The sequence below is a fragment of the Melanerpes formicivorus genome, unplaced genomic scaffold (genome assembly GCF_026170545.1).
Source record: "Melanerpes formicivorus ecotype bairdi unplaced genomic scaffold, bMelFor1.0.p_v2 SCAF_311, whole genome shotgun sequence".
In the NCBI taxonomy this organism is placed as follows: Eukaryota; Metazoa; Chordata; class Aves; order Piciformes; family Picidae; genus Melanerpes; species Melanerpes formicivorus.
Window position 1 is genome coordinate 215,907 of NW_027142663.1, and position 23,761 is coordinate 239,667.

The 23,761-nt window shown below is 63.2% G+C and overlaps 1 protein-coding gene across 1 annotated transcript in view; it reads right to left on the reverse strand.

The window, feature by feature from the left end:
- LOC137459034 (disks large-associated protein 1-like) overlaps positions 1–21,558 on the reverse strand; it is a 46,996-nt gene extending 25,438 nt beyond the window's left edge. The window contains 5 exon segments of the mRNA XM_068170292.1: positions 2,251–2,592; positions 2,594–2,625; positions 16,868–17,108; positions 19,803–19,980; positions 21,347–21,558. Of these exon segments, the coding sequence (XP_068026393.1) occupies positions 2,251–2,592; positions 2,594–2,625; positions 16,868–17,108; positions 19,803–19,980; positions 21,347–21,495 (942 nt within the window). The 5' untranslated portion in view covers positions 21,496–21,558.
- Between the last annotated feature and the right edge of the window lie 2,203 nt (positions 21,559–23,761).

Sequence of the window (23,761 nt, forward strand, 5' to 3'; positions counted from 1 at the left end):
CCAGCCAGGGCAGAGCAGCAGCACTGCCACCCTGAGCCTGCTGCCAGCCAGGGCAGAGCAGCAGCACTGCCACCCTGAGCCCTGAGCCTGCTGCCAGCCAGGGCAGAGCAGCAGCACTGCCACCCTGAGCCCTGAGCCTGCTGCCAGCCAGGGCAGAGCAGCAGCACTGCCACCCTGAGCCCTGGGCCTGCTGCAGCTGCAGGGGCTGCAGAGCTGCCTGGCAGGAGGAGCAGGAAAGCTGGAAACAGGGAATCAGGAATCCCAGGATCAAGGAAGCCTGGAATGGAGGAGTCCTGGAAGCACAGAGAGCTTGGACTCGCTGATCTCTGCCAATCCCTTCCGACCCCTAAACACTCTGTGGTGCTGTGAGGGAGCCTCAGGATGGGTTGGGTTGGAAAGGACCTTCAAGACCACCCAGCTCCAACCCCCTGCCATGCCCAGGGACACCTCCCACCAGCCCAGGCTGCTCAGGGCCTCATCCAGCCTGGCCTTGAACACCTCCAGGGAGGAGCCACATCCACAGCCTCCCTGGGCAGCCTGTGCCAGAGTCTCCCCAGCCTCACTGCCCAGCATTTCCTCCTGCTCTCCACTCTCAGTCTCCCCTCTCCCAGCTCAAAGCCACTCTCCCTCATCCTGGCACTCCCAGGCTTGTCCCCAGCTCTCCTGGAGCCCCTGCAGGTCTGCTCTAAGGTGTCCCTGGGGCCCTCTCCAGGCTGACCATCCCCAACTCCCCCACCCTGTGCCCCCGGGGGAGGTTCTGCCACCCTCCGATCCCCCCCCGGGCAACCTCCCGCGGCCCCGCTCCGAGCAGCCTGCGGCCAGCAGGAGGCAGCAGCAGGCAGGCAGGAGGCAGCAGGCAGGCAGGCAGGAGGCAGCAGCAGGCAGCAGGCAGGCAGGAGGCAGCAGCAGGCAGCAGGCAGCAGGCAGGAGGCAGCAGGCAGGAGGCAGCAGCATGCAGGCAGGAGGCAGCAGCAGGCAGGCAGGAGGCAGCAGCAGGCAGGAGGCAGCAGGCAGGCAGGCAGGAGGCAGCAGCAGGCAGGAGGCAGCAGCATGCAGGCAGGAGGCAGCAGCAGGCAGGCAGGAGGCAGCAGGCAGGAGGCAGCAGCATGCAGGCAGGAGGCAGCAGCAGGCAGCAGGCAGGCAGGAGGCAGCAGCAGGCAGGAGGCAGCAGCATGCAGGCAGGAGGCAGCAGCATGCAGGCAGGAGGCAGCAGCAGGCAGGCAGGAAGCAGGCAGGAGGCAGCAGCAGGCAGCAGGCAGGAGGCAGCAGGCAGGAGGCAGCAGCAGGCAGGCAGGCAGCAGGCAGCAGCAGGCAGGCAGGCAGGAGGCAGCAGCAGGCAGGAGGCAGCAGCATGCAGGCAGGAGGCAGCAGCAGGCAGGCAGGAGGCAGCAGCAGGCAGGAGGCAGCAGCATGCAGGCAGGAGGCAGCAGCAGGCAGGCAGGCAGCAGGCAGCAGGCAGGAGGCAGCAGCATGCAGGCAGGAGGCAGCAGCAGGCAGGCAGGAAGCAGGCAGGAGGCAGCAGCATGCAGGCAGGAGGCAGCAGCAGGCAGCAGGCAGGCAGGAGGCAGCAGGCAGGCAGGCAGGAGGCAGCAGGCAGGCAGGCAGGAGGCAGCAGCAGGCAGCAGGCAGGAGGCAGCAGGCAGGAGGCAGCAGGCAGGCAGGCAGGAGGCAGCAGCATGCAGGCAGGCAGGCAGGAGGCAGCAGGCAGCAGGCAGGAGGCAGCAGGCAGGCAGGCAGGAGGCAGCAGCATGCAGGCAGGCAGGCAGCAGGCAGCAGGCAGGAGGCAGCAGGCAGGAGGCAGCAGCAGGCAGGCAGGCAGGAGGCAGCAGCAGGCAGGAGGCAGCAGCATGCAGGCAGGAGGCAGCAGCAGGCAGGCAGGAGGCAGCAGCAGGCAGGAGGCAGCAGCATGCAGGCAGGAGGCAGCAGCAGGCAGGCAGGCAGCAGGCAGCAGGCAGGAGGCAGCAGCATGCAGGCAGGAGGCAGCAGCAGGCAGGCAGGAAGCAGGCAGGAGGCAGCAGCATGCAGGCAGGAGGCAGCAGCAGGCAGCAGGCAGGCAGGAGGCAGCAGGCAGGCAGGCAGGAGGCAGCAGGCAGGCAGGAGGCAGCAGCAGGCAGGAGGCAGCAGGCAGCAGGCAGCAGGCAGGCAGGCAGGAGGCAGCAGCAGGCAGCAGGCAGGCAGGAGGCAGCAGCAGGCAGGCAGGAGGCAGCAGGCAGGAGGCAGCAGCATGCAGGCAGGCTCCCTGCCCCCTACCTGTATGCCGATGGAGAGGCATCTGTTCTTCTTGAAGAGGTCCTTCTTCCGGTCCTCCACGGCCACGGTGGCGATGGTGGCGGTGGTGGTGACGGTGGCAGTGTTGGCGCCCAGGTGCTGGCTGGCGGGGCCGTGGATCTGGGCGTTGGCGGCCTCGATGGCGGCCGTCAGGGCCTTCATGCTGTCCAGGCTCTCGGTGGAGTTGCTGAGCCCAGACTGGCTGATGATGTCCCCCCTCGGCCCGTGCCCGTCCATGTAGGCGTCCTGGGCGGACTCGGTGCTGCTCTGGGCGGTGATGGAGATGAAAGGCTTGGTGGTGGTCCGGGGGGGCACCGGGGGGGGGGGTCTTCTTGTAGGTGGTGATGCAGGATGAGACTGGGGTGGGGGAGGAGAAGGAGAAGGAGAGGGAGAAGGAGAAGAGAAGGAGAAGGAGGAGGAGAAGGAGAAGGAGAAGGGAAGGAGGAGGAGAAGGAGGAGAAGAAGGAGAGGGAGAAGGAGAAGGAGAAGGAGAAGGAGAAGGAGAAGGAGAAGGAGAAGGAGAAGGAGAAGGAGAAGGAGAAGGAGAAGGAGAAGGAGAAGGAGAAGGAGAAGGAGAAGGAGAAGGAGAAGGAGAAGGAGAAGGAGAAGGAGAAGGAGAAGGAGAAGGAGAAGGAGAAGGAAGAAAAAGCAAAGCCAAATGAAGAGACCACAAAGAAACAACAAAACAACACAGGAGAGGCCTCCAGTTAGGGCTGTGCTGCAAGGCAACCACTGACACCAGCAGCAGCTCTCCAAGCCTCAGGCAGTGGAGGCACAGTGGGCAAGGAGGAGGCTGGCAGCCACAGAGCTCCCCAGACTCCATGGGAACACCTCACTTGTCAGTGCCCTCTGCTCCTGGCCAGCCTGGCTGGCAGCACCAGCAGCAGAGGCACAGAAATGGTCTCTTGGCCAAGTCCCTCCTCACCCTTCTCCAATAACCTTCTTACTCTTCTCCAAGACCCTCCTCACTCTTTTCTCCAAGTCCTTCCTCACTCTTCCTTTCTCCCAGTCCCTCCTCACTCTTCTTTTTTCTCCAGGAGGTTTTCTCCTCCCTGCTCTAAGCCCCCATGGGAACAACTCCTTCCAGCAACACCCTTCCAGCCAAGGCACAGGAGGATGCTGAGTCTCCAACCCTGGCTGAGCTCTGCTCCAGCAGCTCTCACTGCAGTTGTTTGCTGTCTCCCTCTGCCCTCTCCTGCCCACTCTCCACAGTTTAGGTAGGATCTGGGACTGCATTTTGTCTGAGACATCTTGTCCAAGACATCTCAGGTCAAACTCTACCTGCCAGGACTTGTGCAGTTCTTGCTACAGAAGAGCTAAGTGGTCTTGAAGGCACGGAGAAGAGTGTGGCCAGCAGGGCAAGGGAGGCTCTCCTGCCCCTCTGCTCTGCCCTTCTGAGTCCTGGGGCCAGCTCTGGGCTCCCCAGGCCCAGAGGGACAGAGAGCTGCTGGAGAGAGCCCAGGGGAGGCTGCAGAGCTGCTGAGGGGCCTGGAGCAGCTCTGGCAGCAGCAAAGGCTGAGAGCCCTGGGGCTGAGAGCCTGCAGCAGAGCAGCCCCAGAGGGCAGCTGAGCAATGCTCAGCAAGAGCTGAAGGAGCTGTGGGGGGCAAGAGGCTGGGGCCAGGCTCTGCTGAGTGGTGCCCAGGGCCAGGCCAAGGGGCAAGGGGCAGAGCCTGGCAGGCAGGAGGTGGCAGCTGAGCAGGAGGAGAAAGTGGTTTGGGGGGAGGCTGCTGGAGGCCTGGAGCAGGCTGCCCAGAGAGGTTGTGGAGTCTGCTGGTGTGGAGAGCTTCCAACCCCCCCCTGGGCACTGTGCTGCTGGGCAGGGTGCTGGGGGGGCCCTGCTGGAGCAGGGCTGGGCTGGGGCAGCTCCAGGGGTCCATAGAATTCTGGAATGGTTTGGCTGGGAAGGGAGCTCCAAGGCTCATTCAGTCCAACCCCCTGCCCTCAGCAGGGACATTCTCCACCGGATCAGGCTGCTCAGAGCCCTCTCCAGCCTCCCCTGGAGCATCTCCAGGCATGGAGCCTCAAGCACCTCCCTGGGCAGCCTGCTGCAGTGTTCCAGCAGCCTCCTGGGGCAGAGCTTGTTCCTCACATCCAACCTCCATCTGCTCTGCTCTCCTTTCAAACCATGGGAACCCTACCCTCCTCTGAGGGCTAGCTGGCAGCTCTGCATTCCTCAAGCCCTGGAATGCTTCCAGATGAGGGAAGGCAGCCCATGAAGAAGGCAACAAACCCACCCCACCAAGAGGAGCCTGAGCTGCTTCCTTCTGCACAGACAATAAATGCAGGCATGAACCTGTGCACAGCTCAGGCAGCAACACCCTCAGATGAATTCCTACCAGCAGTCATCACAGGGCAAGGAGGGCTGGGTGGAATTGGCAGCCCTGGATGCCACCCACATGAAAGGCACCTCCAGGACAGCTGCTCTGCTCCCTGCCTGCACTGGAGGTGCTTGCTGAGCCAGACAGCAGTGTGGCCTTCAGTTGCCCAGCTCAGATCCCTGGGGATCAGAGAATCACAGAACTGTCAGGGCTGGAAGGGAGCTCAAGGCTCAGCCAGCTCCAACCCCCTGCCATGGGCAGGGACACCTCACACCACAGCAGGTTGCTCACAGCCACCTCCAGCCTGGCTGCAAACACCTCCAGGCAGGAGGCTGCCACCACCTCCCTGGGCAGCCTGTGCCAGGCTCTCACTACCCTCATGGGGAACAACTTCTTCCTCACAGCCAATCTCAATCTCCCCACTTCTAGTTCTGCTCCACCCCCCCCACTCCTATCCCTCCCTGACACCCTCACAAGTCCCTCCCCAGCTTTCCTGTAGCCCCTTTCAGATCCTGGAAGGCCACAGTTAGGTCTCCTCAGAGCCTTCTCCTCTCCAGCCTGGATCACACCTTCCCAAAGCTGCAGGAGAGGCTGCAGCCCCCAGAAGGTGTTTGCAGGGCATGGAGCCCATGGGGTTTGGGTGCTGGGAAGGGAGAGGTTTGCTGCTAAGATGCCTGAACCCATGGGGAACACATTGGCTGCTGAGGGCATCTAGGGCAAAAAGTGAAGGGTTTGAGAGAGGAAAGGTTCTGAAAGCACTGCTGGAGCTCCAGACACAAACCACAGCACCTGTGGGAGAGGAGGTGGCTGAACAGTGAACCTGCCTGGTGTTAGCTCAGGGTCAGTGGGTGCCTGACAGGGGTGAGAGGTGGTGTGTAACACACTCAGGGCATGTACAGGACCTGGAGGAGAGGAAAGGATGACAATCCCAGAATGTGAGGGGTGGGAAGGGACCCCTGGAGCTGCCCCAGCCCCAGCCCTGCTCCAGCAGGGGCCCCCAGGAGCTTGCCCAGCAGCACAGTGCCCAGGGGGGGCTGGAAGCTCTCCACACCAGCAGACTCCACAACCTCTCTGGGCAGCCTGCTCCAGGCCTCCAGCAGCCTCCCCCCAAACCACTTTCTCCTCTTGCTCAGCTGCCACCTCCTGCCTGCCAGGCTCTGCCCCTTGCCCCTTGGCCTGGCCCTGGGCACCACTCAGCAGAGCCTGGCCCCAGCCTCTTGCCCCCCACAGCTCCTTCAGCTCTTGCTGAGCATTGCTCAGCTGCCCTCTGGGGCTGCTCTGCTGCAGGCTCTCAGCCCCAGGGCTCTCAGCCTTTGCTGCTGCCAGAGCTGCTCCAGGCCCCTCAGCAGCTCTGCAGCCTCCCCTGGGCTCTCCCCAGCAGCTATCTGTTCTGAGAAGGTTGGAATTAGCCTGAAAGATCATCCAGCTCCAACCCCTGCCATGCCCAGGGACACCTCTCATCCAGGCTCAGCTGCTCAGGGCCTCATCCAGCCTGGCCTGCAGCACCCCCAGCAAGGAGGCAGCCACAGCCTCCCTGGGCAGCCTGGGCCAGAGGCTCAGCAGCCTCACACTCAACAACTTCTTCCTCAGCTGCAGCCTGAAATCACCTGAAGTCATCCTGCAGAGGAGGGAGGGAGGGAACTGAACAGGGCAGGCAGTGGAAGCAGCAAGAGGAGCAGCAAAGGTTCCTCCAGCAAGTCCCAACTCATCCCCAGCTTCCTGGAGTCCCCCAGCAGGTCCCAGCAGGTCCCAGCAGAGCCTGGCAGGCGGCAAGGAGCCCCCAGGCTCTGGGTTCCTGGAAGTGATGTCAGCCCCAGCACTCTCAGCAGCACCAGCACCGTGCCTGGGGCGCTGCTGGGGGCAGCTGAGGGCAGAAGGCTGGAGCCAAGGAGCTGTCCCCAGCCTGCAGCACAGCAGGGCAGGGTTGGGAGGGCTGTGGTGTGTCCTGTTGGGGCCCTGCTGCTGCTGCTGCAGGCAGCCTGGCAGCTCCTGCCCTGGCAGCCTGAAGGACCTGTGGGCTGAACTGCTTGGGAAGTGAAAGCCCTCACTGCTGGTGCTGGAGCTGTGCAGGGGCAGTGCCCAGAGGCTGGGGCCAGGCTCTGCTGGGGGATGCCCAGTGCCAGCACAAGGGGCAGGGGTGGAGGCTGAGGCAGAGGAAGTGCCATGGGAGCAGGAGGAGAGGTTTTTGTCCTGTGAGGGTGCTGGAGGCCTGCAGCAGGCTGCCCAGGGGGGTTGTGGAGTCTCCCTCTCTGGAGAGCTTCCATCCCCAGCTGGCTGTGGTGCTGTGTGACCTGCTCTGGGTGACACTGCTGTGGCAGGGGGGGTGGACTGGATGAGCTCTGACACTCTGTGATCCTGTGAAAGGAGGCCTCCTGAGGAGGGATGACAAGGCCCTGATGCTCTCCTGCTGCAGCCCAGGGAGCCTGAGCACTTGGAGCAGGCAGAGCACCTCAGCTACCTTGCCTCCTGCTTCTCCTGCAGCAAACATGCTCCACCAGGCGGGAGGACTCTGAGAGGGGAGGCCACACAGCATCTTCCACCTGAGCAGGAGGAGAAACCCCTTTGGGGTGAGGCTGCTGGAGGCCTGGAGCAGGCTGCCCAGCGGGAGGGTTGTGGAGCCTCCTGCTCTGCAGAGCTTCCAACCCCAGCTGCACAGGTTGGGTATTAGGAACAATTTTTTCCCAGCAAGGGTTCTCAGGCACTGGCCCAGGCTGCCCAGGGAGGTGGTGGAGTCCCCAGCCCTGGGGGATGAGCAGAAGGCTGAGGGGAGACCTCCTTGCTCTCTGCAGCTCCCTGGGAGGAGGTTGGGGTGAGGTGAGGGTTGGGCTCTGCTCCCTAGGACCAGGTGATAGGACCAGAGGAATTAGACTGAAATGGTGCCAGGGGAGGCTCAGGTTGGAGCTGAGGAACAATTTCTGTGCTGCAAGAGCTGGCCCAGGCTGCCCAGGGAGGTGATGGAGTCCCCAGCCCTGGAGGGGTTCAAGAGAGGTGTGGCCATGGCCCTCTCCCAGCTCAAAGCCACTGTCCCTCATCCTGGCACTCCCAGCCCTTGGCCAAAGTCCCTCCCCAGCTCGCCTGGAGCCCCTGCAGGTGCTGGGAGGATGCTCTGAGGTGTCCCTGCAGCCTTCTCCTCTCCAGGCTGAAGGGCAACAAAGGTAGTGAAGGGTCTGGTCCTCTGCAGAGCCTCTCTACCCTCCAGCAGATCAACTCCTGCCCCCAGCTTGGTGTCATCAGCAAATTTACTGATGATAGACTCAATGCCCTCATCCAGATCATCAATAAAGATGTTAAAGAGCACAGGGCCCAGCACTGCTCCCTGGGGCACAGCACTGGTGCCTGGCTGCCAGCTGGCTGTGGCACCATTCACCACCACTCTCTGGGCTCAGCCTCCAGCCAGTTCCTAACCCAGCTCAGAGAGCTGCTGTCCCAGCCAGGGGCTGACAGCTTGGCCAGGAGTTTGCTATGGAGCAAGGCAAAGGCCTTGCTGCAGTCCAGGCAGACTCCATCCCCAGCCTGCCCCACATCCACCAGGCAGTCACCTGATCATAGAAGGAGATCAGGTTGGTCAGGCAGGACCTGCCCTTCCTAAATCCCTGCTGGCTAGGCCTGATCCCTTGGCCATCCTGTAAGTGCTGTGTGATTGCACTCAGGATGACCTGTTCCATGATCTTGCCTGGCACTGAGGTCAGGCTGCCAGGCCTATAATTCCCTGGCTCATCCAACTGGCCCTTCTTGTGGATGGGCACCACGTTGGCAGCTTCCAGTCCTCTGGGACCTCCCCAGTGAGCCAGGACTGCTGAAAAATGATGGAGAGTGGCTTGGCCAGCTCATCTGCCAGCTCTCTCAGCACCCTAGGATGGATCCCATCTGGTCCCATGGACTTGTGGGGATCCAAGCTGCTGAGGAGAGTTCCAACCACCTGCTCATGGAACATAGGGAAACTGTGCAGCTCCCTGGCTCCTTCTGCCAGCTCTGCAGGCCAGCTGTCAGGAAGATGTTCTGTCCTTCTAGTAAAAATTGAGGCAAAGAATGTGTTAAGTATCTCTGCCTTTTCCTCATCCCTTGATACAACATTTCCCTCCATCTCAACCAAGGAGGCCTGCACTCCTCTGCTAGGGCACAGGCAAGGCTTACTCCAGGGACCAGTTAAGTCATGCTCAGCAATCCTCCTGCCTCCCAAAGCACCAACTGCAGCTGGGATTCACCACCCCAGCCAGGCTCTCCCCTGCCTTTTCATCACCTCACCCTGCCTTGGGCTTCCAGGCAGGGAGAGAAAAGACCAAAAAGAGACCCAAAAGACCCTCACCAACACTTTCTCCTGGCTAAAACCCCAAACCAACCCAAAATCCAAGTCCTGGAGGTTGTCCTCCAATCCAAGCCTGCCAAAGAGCAAGGTCATGGGACAGGAATTTAGCACAGGGAGTGCCAAGCAAGCCCAGCTCAGGAGGCAGTCTGATGGTAAAGAAAACACAACCCAAAGCAAACCCAACCCAAAGCCAACCAGGCCACCACAAGAGGAGGAAGAAAGGAAGTCAATCCCAGATGGCATAACAAGGATAGGGGCTGGGCTGGAATGCCTGGGAGCTGAGCAGCTCCTCAGCTGTCTGGGCAGGCCTGGTGGGGAGGTGAAAGCCCTCAGGAGCCAACAGCAGCAGGCAAACACAAAACTCCTGAGCTGGGCTGCCCTGGAGAACATCAAGGCAGAGGAGAGCTTGTGAAGAGCTCAGATCCAGGCTGTGCCTTGGATCCTTCAGGGCTGAGGGAGGTTGGCAATGTCAAATCCAGGCTGAGCCTTGGATCCTTCAGGGGTGAGGGAAGTTAGCAGTGTCAGATCCAGGCTGAGCCTTGGATCCTTAAGGGCTGAGGGAGGTTGGCAATATCAGATCCAGGCAGAGCCTTGGATCCTTACAGGGGAGCAGTGGCTCGGGAGGGAGCAGTGGCTTGGGAGGGAGCAGTGGGTCGGGAGGGAGCAGCGGTTTGGGAGGGAGCAGTGGCTCGGGAGGGAGCAGCGGGTCGGGAGGGAGCAGAGGCTCGGGAGGGAGCAGCAGCGGCTCAGGAGGGAGCAGCAGAGGCTCGGGAGGGAGCAGCAGCGGCTCGGGAGGGAGCAGTGGCTCGGGAGGGAGCAGCGGCTCGGGAGGGAGCAGCGGTTTGGGAGGGAGCAGCGGCTCGGGAGGGAGCAGCAGAGGCTCGGGAGGGAGCAGCAGAGGCTCGGGAGGGAGCAGCAGAGGCTCGGGAGGGAGCAGCAGAGGCTCGGGAGGGAGCAGCAGAGGCTCGGGAGGGAGCAGCAGAGGCTCGGGAGGGAGCAGAGGCTCGGGAGGGAGCAGCAGAGGCTCGGGAGGGAGCAGCAGAGGCTCGGGAGGGAGCAGCAGAGGCTCGGGAGGGAGCAGCGGCTCGGGAGGGAGCAGAGGCTCGGGAGGGAGCAGAGGCTCGGGAGGGAGCAGCGGTTTGGGAGGGAGCAGAGGCTCGGGAGGGAGCAGCAGAGGCTCGGGAGGGAGCAGCGGCTCGGGAGGGAGCAGCAGAGGCTCGGGAGGGAGCAGCAGAGGCTTGGGAGGGAGCAGCAGAGGCTCAGGAGGGAGCAGCAGAGGCTTGGGAGGGAGCAGCAGAGGCTCAGGAGGGAGCAGAGGCTCAGGAAGGAGCAGCAGAGGCTCGGGAGGGAGCAGCAGAGGCTCAGGATGGAGCAGCAGAGGCTCGGGAGGGAGCAGAGGCTCGGGAGGGAGCAGCGGCTCGGGAGGGAGCAGCGGCTCGGGAGGGAGCAGCGGTTTGGGAGGGAGCAGCGGCTCGGGAGGGAGCAGCAGCGGCTCGGGAGGGAGTAGCAGAGGCTCGGGAGGGAGCAGAGGCTCGGGAGGGAGCAGAGGCTCGGGAGGGAGCAGCAGAGGCTCGGGAGGGAGCAGAGGCTCGGGAGGGAGCAGCGGTTTGGGAGGGAGCAGTGGCTCGGGAGGGAGCAGAGGCTCGGGAGGGAGCAGCAGAGGCTCGGGAGGGAGCAGAGGCTCGGGAGGGAGCAGCGGCTCGGGAGGGAGCAGCAGAGGCTCGGGAGGGAGCAGCAGTGGCTCGGGAGGGAGCAGCAGAGGCTCGGGAGGGAGCAGCAGCGGCTCGGGAGGGAGCAGCAGAGGCTCGGGAGGGAGCAGCAGAGGCTCGGGAGGGAGCAGAGGCTCGGGAGGGAGCAGAGGCTCGGGAGGGAGCAGCAGAGGCTCGGGAGGGAGCAGAGGCTCGGGAGGGAGCAGCAGAGGCTCGGGAGGGAGCAGCAGAGGCTCGGGAGGGAGCAGAGGCTCGGGAGGGAGCAGCAGAGGCTCGGGAGGGAGCAGCAGAGGCTCGGGAGGGAGCAGCAGAGGCTCGGGAGGGAGCAGCAGAGGCTCGGGAGGGGAGCAGCGGCTCGGGAGGGAGCAGAGGCTCGGGAGGGAGCAGCAGAGGCTCGGGAGGGAGCAGCAGAGGCTCGGGAGGGAGCAGAGGCTCGGGAGGGAGCAGAGGCTCGGGAGGGAGCAGCAGAGGCTCGGGAGGGAGCAGAGGCTCGGGAGGGAGCAGCAGAGGCTCGGGAGGGAGCAGCAGAGGCTCGGGAGGGAGCAGAGGCTCGGGAGGGAGCAGCAGAGGCTCGGGAGGGAGCAGCAGAGGCTCGGGAGGGAGCAGCAGAGGCTCGGGAGGGAGCAGCAGAGGCTCGGGAGGGAGCAGCAGAGGCTCGGGAGGGAGCAGCGGCTCGGGAGGGAGCAGAGGCTCGGGAGGGAGCAGCAGAGGCTCGGGAGGGAGCAGCAGAGGCTCGGGAGGGAGCAGCGGCTCGGGAGGGAGCAGAGGCTCGGGAGGGAGCAGCAGAGGCTCGGGAGGGAGCAGCAGAGGCTCGGGAGGGAGCAGCAGAGGCTCGGGAGGGAGCAGCAGTGGCTCGGGAGGGAGCAGCAGTGGCTCGGGAGGGAGCAGAGGCTCGGGAGGGAGCAGCAGAGGCTCGGGAGGGAGCAGCAGAGGCTCGGGAGGGAGCAGCAGAGGCTCGGGAGGGAGCAGCAGAGGCTCGGGAGGGAGCAGCAGAGGCTCGGGAGGGAGCAGAGGCTCGGGAGGGAGCAGCAGAGGCTCGGGAGGGAGCAGCAGAGGCTCGGGAGGGAGCAGCAGAGGCTCGGGAGGGAGCAGCAGTGGCTCGGGAGGGAGCAGCAGTGGCTCGGGAGGGAGCAGCAGAGGCTCGGGAGGGAGCAGCAGAGGCTCGGGAGGGAGCAGAGGCTCGGGAGGGAGCAGCAGAGGCTCGGGAGGGAGCAGAGGCTCGGGAGGGAGCAGCAGAGGCTCGGGAGGGAGCAGCAGAGGCTCGGGAGGGAGCAGCAGAGGCTCGGGAGGGAGCAGAGGCTCGGGAGGGAGCAGCAGAGGCTCGGGAGGGAGCAGCAGAGGCTCGGGAGGGAGCAGCAGAGGCTCGGGAGGGAGCAGCAGTGGCTCGGGAGGGAGCAGAGGCTCGGGAGGGAGCAGCAGAGGCTCGGGAGGGAGCAGCAGAGGCTCGGGAGGGAGCAGCAGTGGCTCGGGAGGGAGCAGCAGTGGCTCGGGAGGGAGCAGCAGAGGCTCGGGAGGGAGCAGCAGAGGCTCGGGAGGGAGCAGCAGAGGCTCAGGAGGGAGCAGAGGCTCGGGAGGGAGCAGCGGTTTGGGAGGGAGCAGAGGCTCGGGAGGGAGCAGCAGAGGCTCGGGAGGGAGCAGCAGAGGCTCGGGAGGGAGCAGCAGTGGCTCGGGAGGGAGCAGCAGAGGCTCGGGAGGGAGCAGCAGAGGCTCGGGAGGGAGCAGCAGAGGCTCGGGAGGGAGCAGCAGTGGCTCGGGAGGGAGCAGCAGAGGCTCGGGAGGGAGCAGCAGAGGCTCGGGAGGGAGCAGCAGTGGCTCGGGAGGGAGCAGCAGAGGCTCAGGAGGGAGCAGAGGCTCAGGAAGGAGCAGCAGAGGCTCGGGAGGGAGCAGCAGAGGCTCGGGAGGGAGCAGCAGAGGCTCGGGAGGGAGCAGAGGCTCGGGAGGGAGCAGCAGAGGCTCGGGAGGGAGCAGCGGCTCGGGAGGGAGCAGCAGAGGCTCGGGAGGGAGCAGCAGAGGCTCGGGAGGGAGCAGAGGCTCGGGAGGGAGCAGCAGAGGCTCGGGAGGGAGCAGCAGAGGCTCGGGAGGGAGCGGCGGCTCGGGAGGGAGCGGCGGCTCGGGAGGGAGCAGCAGAGGCTCGGGAGGGAGCAGCAGAGGCTCGGGAGGGAGCAGCAGAGGCTCGGGAGGGAGCGGCGGCTCGGGAGGGAGCGGCGGCTCGGGAGGGAGCAGCAGAGGCTCGGGAGGGAGCAGCAGAGGCTCGGGAGGGAGCAGCAGCTCGGGAGGGAGCAGAGGCTCGGGAGGGAGCAGCAGAGGCTCGGGAGGGAGCAGCAGAGGCTCGGGAGGGAGCAGAGGCTCGGGAGGGAGCAGCAGAGGCTCGGGAGGGAGCAGCAGAGGCTCGGGAGGGAGCAGCAGTTGCTCGGGAGGGAGCAGCAGAGGCTCGGGAGGGAGCAGAGGCTCGGGAGGGAGCAGAGGCTCGGGAGGGAGCAGCAGAGGCTCGGGAGGGAGCAGCAGAGGCTCGGGAGGGAGCAGCAGTGGCTCGGGAGGGAGCAGCGGCTCGGGAGGGAGCAGCAGAGGCTCGGGAGGGAGCAGCAGAGGCTCTACAACGGCAAACCAGCCCCCAGGAGCTCCCTGACACAGCCACACTCTGCGTTTTTTCCCAGGAGGCCAGCAGGAAGCCTTTCCAAGTGTGGCTCTTGTGCTGCTTTGGCACTGGGAGTCCTTTTCCACATGGAACTCCTCCTTGGCTGCTGGCTTGGAAGCCAGCCTGTGGTTTGTAACCACTGCTTGTCCCTTTGGGCTCTGCCTCCTCTGCCAGCCAGCAGCTGGGAGGTCTTCGGCAGGAGGAGGAGGAGGAGGGGGAGGAAGAGGCTGTGAGAAGCACAGCACCTCCAGATCCTGGGAGCTGTAGGCAGGAACCAAGAGAGTCCTCCCCTACAGGGACCTTCCTTGGCCAGGGTGAAACTGAGCCTCTTGGCGAGGTGGGGAGGGAGGAGGAGCTGCTGGCAGAGGGGGAAGGAGCAAGGGATGCTGGAAGGACACTGGGCAGCTGCTTTTCCAGCTGCTCCAGAGCCAAGGGAAGAGCCTTTGATGTGCTGAGCAGGGCTGGGCTCGCTGCCAGGCCCTTCTCCAGCGGCACTGCTGCCTCCCCAGTGCCTCTCTGGCTGCCTGGGCAGGGGAAAGCCACACAGGCGACGTCAGCCGTGGAGGGACCCCAGCGAAACGCTGCCATCGGCACCAGCCCTGCACAGGGCATGGCCCACAGCTGCCTGGCTCTGCACTCAGCTCCTCATGCAAGGCAGGCAGAAAGAGCCCCCAAAGAAAGCAGCAGCTCCTCTGGGTGGCATCTTCCAGAGCTTCACCAACACCCCCTCCCCCCTGCCCAGAGCAGTACTGAGTTCAACCCAGGGCTTGGGCTTGGTGGTGACAGAATCCCAGGATGGCTCAGGCTGGAAGGGACCTCAGAGCTCATCTGCTACAACCTCCTGCCATGCCCAGGGACACCTCTCAGCTAGGCTCAGCTGCTCAAGGCCTCAACCCATGGCCCTCGGCACCACAGCTCCAGGGCTCTGAGACCCCTCCAGGGATGGAGACAGTATCACAGTGTCACAGTATAACTAAGGTTGGAAGAGACCTCAAAGATCATCCAGTCCAACCTGGCACCACAGACCTCATGACCTAACCATGGCACCAAGTGCCACAACCAATCCCCTCTTGAACACCTCCAGGGATGGGGACTCCACCACCTCCCTGGGCAGCACATCCCAAGGGCCAATCTCTCTGGCTGGGAAGAACTTTCTCCTCCCCTCCAGCCTGAACCTCCCCTGGCACAGCTTGAGACTGTGTCCTCTTGTTCTGCTGCTGGGGGCCTGGGAGAAGAGCCCAACCCCCACCTGGCTCCAACCTCCCTTCAGGGAGTTGCAGAGAGCAAGAAGGTCTCCCCTGAGCCTCCTCTTCTGCAGGCTAAGCAACCCCAGCTCCCTCAGCCTCTCCTCACAGGGCTGTGCTGCAGACCCCTCCCTAGCTTTGTTGCTCTTCAGTCTGTTGCCTTGGAAGGTGAGTGGGGATCTGGGGAAGCTTATTCCAGGTGGCACTGGCACAGGGGCACCCTGGGGGCTTTAGGAGCGGAGGGGAGGGTCCTTCAGCCAGGCACTGCATATCCAGCAGGTGCAAGACCCTGTCCATGGAGAGCCCAGGGCATGGGAGAGACATGGACTGCTCAGAACAGATCCAGGAGGCCACAGCAATGCTGGGAGGGATGGAAGCCCTCTGGTGTGAGGCCAGGCTGGGAGAGCTGAGCTTGTTCAGCCTGCAGAGGAGAAGGCTGCAGGCAGCTTTCCTCACAGCAGAAGGTTTCCAAGAGCCCTTGGATCCGCTGTGTGGCCTCACTCCCGCAGCCCCGTGTCCTTCTTGTGCTGGGGACACGAGCTGCGAGGTGGCTCCAGGGCAGAGCCTCCCTCGGGCGCTTCCCCATCCCTGCCGCCCGCCGCGGTCCTTCCCCAGAGCTCCAGCGGCTCAGGAGCGCCCTCTGGTGGCGCTGGTGTTGCACTGCCAGGGGCTGGGCCGGCAGCAGCTCGGCTGCAAACCTCTGCTCTTGCCTTGGCTGCTCATGGAATCACAGGATGGGAGGGGTGGGAAGGGACCCCTGGAGCTGCCCCAGCCCCAGCCCTGCTCCAGCAGGGTTCCCCAGCAGCTTGCCCAGCAGCACAGTGCCCAGGGGGGGTTGGAAGCTCTCCACACCAGCAGACTCCACAACCTCTCTGGGCAGCCTGCTCCAGGCCTCCAGCAGCCTCCCCCCAAACCACTTTCTCCTCCTGCTCAGCTGCCACCTCCTGCCTGCCAGGCTCGGCCCCTTGCCCCTTGGTCTGTCACAGGGCAGCAGATGGTTGCCACTGGTACCACCAACCACGTGCTAGGGTTGACTTAGGCTTTGGACAGCACCCATCAAGCCCAGAAGCATCCTGGCCTCATCACCTATTCCAACCCTCCAGGAGGCAGCAAGGACATCTTCAACTAGAGCAGGTTGCTCAAAGCCCTATCAAGCCTGACCTTGGAATGCCTGCAGGGATGGGGCCTCCACCACCTCCCTGGGCAACCTGTTCCAGTCTTCCACCACCCTCATAGTAAAGAACTTCTTCCTGCTGTGCCATCAGGTGATGAAAACAACTCTGCAAGACAAGATGAGGGACACTGAACACCTGAGGGGCCAAAGAGAAGAGGCTGCAAAGACTCAGGGCATCATCCCAGCCAGCAGCTGAATATGAGCCAGCAGTGTGCCCAGGAGGCCAAGAAGGCCAAGGGCATCCTGGCCTGCAGCAGGAAGAGTGTGGCCAGCAGGAGCAGGGAAGTCCTTCTGCCCTGTGCTCAGCACTGCTCAGGCCACACCTTGAGTCCTGTGTCCAGCTCTGGGCTCCTCAGCTTAGGAAAGAGGTTGAGCTGCTGGAAGGTGTCCAGAGAAGGGCAAGAAAGCTGGGGAGGGGTCTGGAGCACAGCCCTGTGAGGAGAGACTGAGGGAGCTGGGGTTGCTTAGCCTGGAGAGGAGGAGGCTCAGGGGAGACCTTCTTGCTCTCTGCAACTCCCTGCAGGGAGGTTGGAGCCAGGCAGAGATTGGGCTCTTCTCCCAGGCCCCCAGCAGCAGAATAAGAGGACACAGTCTCAGGCTGCATCAGGGGAGGTTTAGGTTGGATGTTAGGAAGAAGTTCTACACAGAGAGAGTGATTGGCCCTTGGGATGTGCTGCCCAGGGAGGTGGTGGAGTCCCCATCCCTGGAGGTGTTTAGGAAGAGCCTGGCTGAGGCCCTTGGTGCCATGGTTGAGTTGATCAGATGGTGCTGGGGGAGAGGTTGGACTGGATGAGCTCTGAGGTCTCTCCCAGCCTGGTTCATTCTGTTCTATTCTATGTGAGGCCACAAGCCAGGGACGACACAACCTGAGCTCTGCTTCCGACCTGCTTCCAGCCCAGCCCAGCCGAGCTTGGAGGCACCCAGAGTGCCCCTGGGCAGGGTCTGATGCTGCTCAGCACCCCCAGCACCCCCCAGCACCCATTCACCTAGGCTCACAGCAGGGCTCAGCACCACGGCTCAGCACCCCCATTCCCTCCAGGTCTGTGCCGAACTCCCAAGCTGCCCCCGGGGCTCCCCAGTGGGACGCCGCGGAGCCCGAGCCGGAGCCCGAGCCGGAGCCCGAGCCGGAGCCGGAGCCGGAGCCCGACCTGCCGGAGCCGCGCAGGACCTTCCCTTCCCAGCGACGCCCCCGTGGGGGCGGGGGGCACTCACCGGTGCTGCTCTGGATGGTCCTGACGGTGGTGGTGGTGCGGGGCGGGGAGGAGGAGCGCAGGGACAGGCACTCCTCGTCCTGCGAGCAGCCCTTCTCGATGGCCCGCACGTAGCTGTGGCTCCGCATGCGGAAGCAGCCCGGCAGCGGCAGGTCCAGCGCCTCCACCGCCTGCGACTCCAGCTCGCTGAACACCGACTCGCACACCGACTCGAACTGCCCGTTCACCTCCAGCTCGCTCACCTAAGGGCACAGCACCGCCGCTCAGCGCCGCCCGGCACGGCGCAGCTCCGCTCTGCACCGCTCAGCACCATTCAGCACCGCTCAGCACCACCCGGCATCCATTCACCTCCAGCTCGCTGAACACCGACTCACACACTGACTCCAACTGCCCGTTCACCTCCAGCTCGCTCACCTAAGGGCACAGCACCGCCGCTCAGCACCGCTCAGCACCACCCAGCATGGCTCAGCTCCGCTCAACTCTGCTCAGCACCGCTCAGCACCCCCCAGCATTGCTCAGTGCCCATTCACCTCCAGCTCGCTGAACACCGACTCACACTGACTCCAACCGCTCGTTCACCTCCAGCTCGCTCACCTAAGGGCACAGCACCGCCGCTCAGCACCGCCCGGCACGGCGCAGCTCCGCTCTGCACCGCTCAGCACCATTCAGCACCGCTCAGCACCACCCGGCATCCATTCACCTCCAGCTCGCTGAACACCGACTCACACACTGACTCCAACTGCCCGTTCACCTCCAGCTCGCTCACCTAAGGGCACAGCACCACCGCTCAGCACCGCCAGGCACGGCTCAGCTCCGCTCTGCATCGCTCAGCACCACCCAGCATGGCTCAGCACCATCCAGCACCCATTCACCTCCAGCTTGCTGAACACCGACTCGCAGACCAACTCCAACTACCCGTTCACCTCCAGCTCGCTCACCTAAGGGTACAGCACCACTGCTCAGCACCACCCAGCACGGCTCAATACCACCCAGCACACTACAGCGGGGCTCAGCACCCCCCACAGCACCCCTCAAGCTGCCAGTGGCAGGGCAGGCAGCATGGAATCACAGAATCAGTCCTAGAATGGTCTGGGTGTGAAGTGACCTCCAAAGTTCCTCCACTCCAACCCCCCTGCAGCCCTCCACCGGATCAGGCTGCTCAGAGCCCTCTCCAGCCTCCCCTTGAGTATCTCCAGGGCTGGAGCCTCAAGCACCTCCCTGGGCAGCCTGCTGCAGTGTTCCAGCAGCCTCCTGGGGCAGAGCTTGTTCCTCACATCCAATCTCAACCTCTCTGCTCTCATTTCAAACCCTTGCCCCTGGGGCTGTCCCTGCAGGCCTTTGGGAGCAGTCCCTCTGCAGCCTGCTTGCAGCCCTTCAGCTACTGGAGCCTTCTCCTCCCCAGACTGAACACCCCCAGCTCCCTCAGCCTGTCCCCACAGCAGAGCTGCTCCAACCCCCTGAGCATCTTTCTGACCCTCCTCTGGACCCTCTCCATCAGATCTTGGAGGTCTCTCCCAACTGAAACCATTTCCTGATGTGAGGCTCCATGGTTTCCTCAGCAGAGCTGCTCCAACCCCCTGAGCATTTTCATGGCCTCCTCTGGACCTGCTCCATCAGCTCCAGGTCCTTCCCATACTGAGGGCTCCAGCTGGGGATGTCCCTGCTGCCTGCAGGGAGTTGGACTGGATGAGTCTTAGAGGTCCCTTCTCACTCAAGCCAGTCCAGGACTGCATCCCCTGTGCTGCAGAGGAGAAAGCTTCCAGCAAATCCATCCCTGCAATGATTCCTTCAGCTGAGAGTGAGAGATGGGAGGGAATCAGAAAGGTTGGAGAAGACCTCTTAAGGGATGCAAAAAACAGCTGCAGAGGGTTGAGGGCTGAGGCAGGGAATGGAATCTCCTCCTCTTAGGTCATAGAATCATAGTAGTGTCATAGAGTCAGTCAGGATTGGAAGGGACCACAAGGATCAGCCAGCTCCAACCCCCCTGCCATGGGCAGGGACACCCCACACTAGATCAGCCTGGCCAGAGCCTCAGCCAGCCTGGCCTTAAACACCTCCAGGGACAGGGCCCCAACCACCTCCCTGGACAACCCATTCCAGGGCTTCACCACTCTCATGGGCAAGAACTTCCTCCTCACCTCCAGCCTGAATCTCCCCACCTCCAGCTTCATTCCATTCCCCCTAGTCCTATCACTACCTGAGATCCTGAGCAGTCCCTCCCCAGCCTTAAGGTGCAGGACCTTAAAGGGCTCCTTGATGACCTTAAAGGTTTTCTTGATGACCTTAAAGGGCTTCTCCAACCTAACCAGCTCTATGCTTCTCTCAGATGTCAGCCTCTCAAAGCCAAGGTTATGTGATTCTGCCCTTATGCTCTGCTCAGCCCCCACCTGCAGCACTGCCTCCAGTTCTGGTGCCCCCAGCACAAGAAGGACACAGAGCTGCTGGAGAGGCTCCAGAGGAGGCCACAACGATGATCAGAGGACTGGAGAACCTCCCCTGTGGGCTGGGAGAGTTGGGGCTGTTCAGCCTGGAGAAGAAAGTACTTTGGGAAAACCTTAGAGCAGCCTTCCAGTCCCTGCAGGGGCTCCAGGAGAGCTGGGGAGGGGCTTTGGACACGGGCTGGGAGTGCCAGGCTGAGGGACAGTGGCTTTGAGCTGGGAGAGGGCAGATTGAGACTGCAGAGGAGGAAGAAATTGTTGAGAGTGAGGGTGAGGAGACTCTGGCACAGGCTGCCCAGGGAGGCTGTGGCTGTGGCTGCCCCCTGCCTGGGGGTGTTCAAGGCCAGGCTGGGTGAGGCCTGGAGCAGCCTGGGCTGGGGGGAGGTGTCCCTGGGCACGGCTGGGGGGTGGGAGCTGGAGGATCTGGAAGGTGCCTTCCAAGGCAAGCCTGCAGCAGGGGGGCTGCTGTGCAGGCCAGCAGGAGTGCAGGGCACCCACCTGGCTGATGGTGCTCATGGCTCTCATGTAGCTCTCGTTGCGGGAGCGGAACTTGGGGGAGGTCAGCAGCCCCGCGGGGTCCAGGCTGTCCAGGCTCCTGTTGATGGAGACCTCGCTCACCGCCCTCAGGTAGCTGTGGCTCCGGATCTGCAGCTTGGGGGAGTGCTCGCTGGATATCCTGGGGAGGGGGAGGCAGAACAAGGGGTGAGAGGAAAGAGAAACCCCACCAAAGCCCAAGGGGGGCAGCACCGGGGCGGGGGGCAAGCTCCAGCTGCAGGCCTGCAGGCAGTGGCAGTGCCTGGGGAGGTGGTGGAGTCACCATCACTGGAGGTGTTCAGGAGGAGACTTGATGGGGTGCTTGGTGCCATGGGTTAGTTGTTTAGGTGGTCTTGGATGATAGGTTGGACACAATGATCTTGAAGGTCTCTTCCAACCTGGTCTGGTCTGGTCTGGTTCGGTTCTATTCTATTCTATTCTATTCTATTCTATTCTATTCTATTCTATTCTATTCCTCAGGGGTGGGGTGGGTTACACCCGTCCTGAAAGCAGGGGGGAGGGCTTGGGGGAGCTTTGCCCGCCCTGAAGGGGCTTTTCCCCCTGGGAACCTGAGTTAGTCTGTTCCACTCCCCCTCCCTGTCCAGCAAGCCTATAAAGCAGGAAGTGTGCCTGGGCACACTACGGGGTCATGTTCAGCCTGGTTGATGGTAGGCTGAACATGAGCCATCAGTGTGCCCAGGGGACCAAGAAGGCCAAGGGCATCCTGGCCTGCAGCAGGAAGAGTGTGGCCAGCAGCAGCAGGGAAGTCCTTCTGCCCTGCGCTCAGCACTGCTCAGGCCACACCTTGAGTCCTGTGTCCAGCTCTGGGCTCCTCAGCTTAGGAAAGAGGTTGAGCTGCTGGAAGGTGTCCAGAGAAGGGCAAGAAAGCTGGGAGGGGTCTGGAGCACAGCCCTGTGAGGAGAGGCTGAGGGAGCTGGGGTTGCTTAGCCTGCAGAAGAGGAGGCTCAGGGGAGACCTTCTTGCTCTCTGCAACTCCCTGCAGGGAGGCTGGAGCCAGGTGGGGGTTGGTCTCTTCTCCCAGGCAGCCAGCAGCAGAACAAGAGGACACAGTCTCAAGCTGTGCCAGGGGAGGTTCAGGCTGGAGGTGAGGAGAAAGTTCTTGCCAGCAAGAGAGATTGGCCCTTGGGATGTGCTGCCCAGGGAGGTGGTGGAGTCCCCATCCCTGGAGGTGTTCAGGAGGGGATTGGATGTGGCACTTGATGCCATGGTCTGGTCATGAGGTCTGTGGTGCCAGCTTGGACTCAATGATCTTCGAGGTCTCTTCCAACCTTGGTGATTCTGTGAGTCTGTGAGACTGTCTGCAGCCAGGCTGGAGGTGGCTGTGAGCAGCCTGCTGCAGTGTGAGAGTCCCTGCCCATGGCAGGGGCTTGGAGCTGGCTGAGCCCTGAGGCCCCTTCCAGCCCTGAGCGTTGTGTGGTTCTGAGGGGAACACAACCTCCCCGTGCCAGGGCTGAGCACAGCAGGGTGAGGCAAGGCAGGGCACTTACTTGAGGGTGGTGAGCTCCGTCAGGGAGGGTTGGGTGGCCTTGAGATAGCTCTCCCTGCGGGCAGCAACCTTGGGAGAGGGCTTGGGGCTGGTGTCGGAGTCGCCGCTGTCGTCGTCCCCCATGGCTTTGATGTAGCTGCCGCTGCGCATCCGGCGGCAGGGGATCTCCTCCTCCTTCCCCGGGGGCTGAACCCACACCACTCATCCTGGGGCACCTGGGGACACAAACAGTGCTCTTAGCAGCGCCCTGCTCCCTCCTGCCAGCCTCACAGCAGCCCTTGCCCGTGCTCAGCCACCGCAGACACTCTCCGGGCTGCAAGGTCCCAGCCTCAGCTAACCTGACCACGGAGTCCCAGCAGGGAGAGCTGGGAAGGGACCCCTGGAGCTGCCCCAGCCCTGCCCTGCTCCAGCAGGGCCCCCCCAGCACCCTGCCCAGCAGCACAGTGCCCAGGGGGGGTTGGAAGCTCTCCACACCAGCAGACTCCACAACCTCTCTGGGCAGCCTGCTCCAGGCCTCCAGCAGCCTCCCCCCAAACCACTTTCTCCTCCTGCTCAGCTGCCACCTCCTGCCTGCCAGGCTCTGCCCCTTGCCCCTTGGCCTGGCCCTGGGCACCACTCAGCAGAGCCTGGCCCCAGCCTCTTGCCCCCACAGCTCCTTCAGCTCTTGCTGAGTATTGCTCAGCTCCCCTCTGGGGCTGCTCTGCTGCAGGCTGCACAGCCCCAGGGCTCTCAGCCTTTGCTGCTGCCAGAGCTGCTCCAGGCCCCTCAGCAGCTTCCCAGCCTCCCCTGGGCATCCTTGCCCCTGTGCTCAGCACTGCTGAGGCCACACCTTGAGGTCCTGTGTCCAGCTCTGGGCTCCTCAGCTTAGGAAAGAGGTTGAGCTGCTGGAAGGTGTCCAGAGAAGGGCAACAAAGCTGGGGAGGGGTCTGGAGCACAGCCCTGTGAGGAGAGGCTGAGGGAGCTGGGGTTGCTTAGCCTGCAGAAGAGGAGGCTCAGGGGAGACCTTCTTGCTCTCTGCAACTCCCTGCAGGGAGGTTGGAGCCAGGTAGGGGTTGGGCTCTTCTGCCAGGCAGCCAGCAGCAGAACATAGAGGACGCAGTCTCAAGCTGTGCCAGGGGAGGTTGAGGCTGGAGGTGAGGAGAAAGATCCTCCCAGCAAGAGAGATTGGCCCTTGGGATGTGCTGCCCAGGGAGGTGGTGGAGTCCCCATCCCTGGAGGTGTTGAGGAAGAGCCTGGCTGAGGCCCTTGGTGCCATGGTTGAGTTGATCAGATGGTGCTGGGTGAGAGGTTGGACTGGATGAGCTCTGAGGTCTCTCCCAGCCTGGTTCATTCTGTTCTATCAATGTGTGATGTGTGCCAGGCCAGCCCAGACCCTTCAGTGCAGGGAGGAGAGGGTCACCCCGGATAGAGGAGCTCAGGATAATAACCTCCCCCAGCCCATTAATGGAGCTGCTCTTAAGGTCTGTTTATCCTGCAGGACAGCCCAAAGGCCTCCATTAGCTTTTCTGGGCCCCATTTGCTGGGCAGAGAAAAGGGAGCCAAGCCCAGGCCCCAGAGGGCTGCTGGGTACAAAGGAGGAGGGAGGAGAGAAAGGCAAAGCTCTGCAGCCAAAGCTGCCCTGCAGCCATGCTCAGCCCTCCCAGGCTGCCAAGGAGAGCAGCAGCCCTGCCCTGCCCTGCTCACCCTGCCCTGCCCTGCTCCCCCTGCCCCCCCTTGGGGGCTGCTGCCAATCCCAACGGGAGCCTGGCAAAGAATTGCTGCCTCCTCCTCAACTCCAGCCTCAAGCAGCTGGCATGGCCTTGGCTTGACCTGACAGGCATCCAGGGAGGGCAGGGAAAGGTGAGGGAGAGAGGGAGGAGAGGAGGGAGAGAGAGGGAGAGAGGGAGAGAGGGAGAGAGGGAGAGAGGGAGGAGAGGGGAGAGGAGAGGGAGAAGAGGGAGAAGGAGAGGGAGAGAGGGAGAGAGGGAGAGAGGGAGGAGAGAGGGAGAGAGGGAGAGAGGGAGAGAGGGAGAGAGGAGAGAGGGAGAGAGGGAGAGAGGGAGAGAGGGAGAGGAGGGAGAGAGGGAGAGAGGGAGAGAGGGAGAGAGGGAGAGAGGGAGAGGAGGGAGAGAGGGAGAGAGGGAGAGAGGGAGAGAGGGGAATTTCACCACTCCAAGGACAACTTTGCCATTCCCAAGGGGAATTTCACCACTCCAAGGTCTACTTTGCTATTCCCAAGGTCAATTTCACCACTCCAAGGACAACTTTGCTACTCCCAAGGTGAATTTCGCTGTCCACAGGCCAATCTCACCATTCCGTGGGAGGGTTTCCCCCACCCCCAGCTCAGCAGGGAGGGATTCTGATCCCTGCCCTTGCAGGTGTTGGAGCACTGCTGAGCCACCCAGGCCCAGTTAATGCCCTCCAATTCCACTTGCAG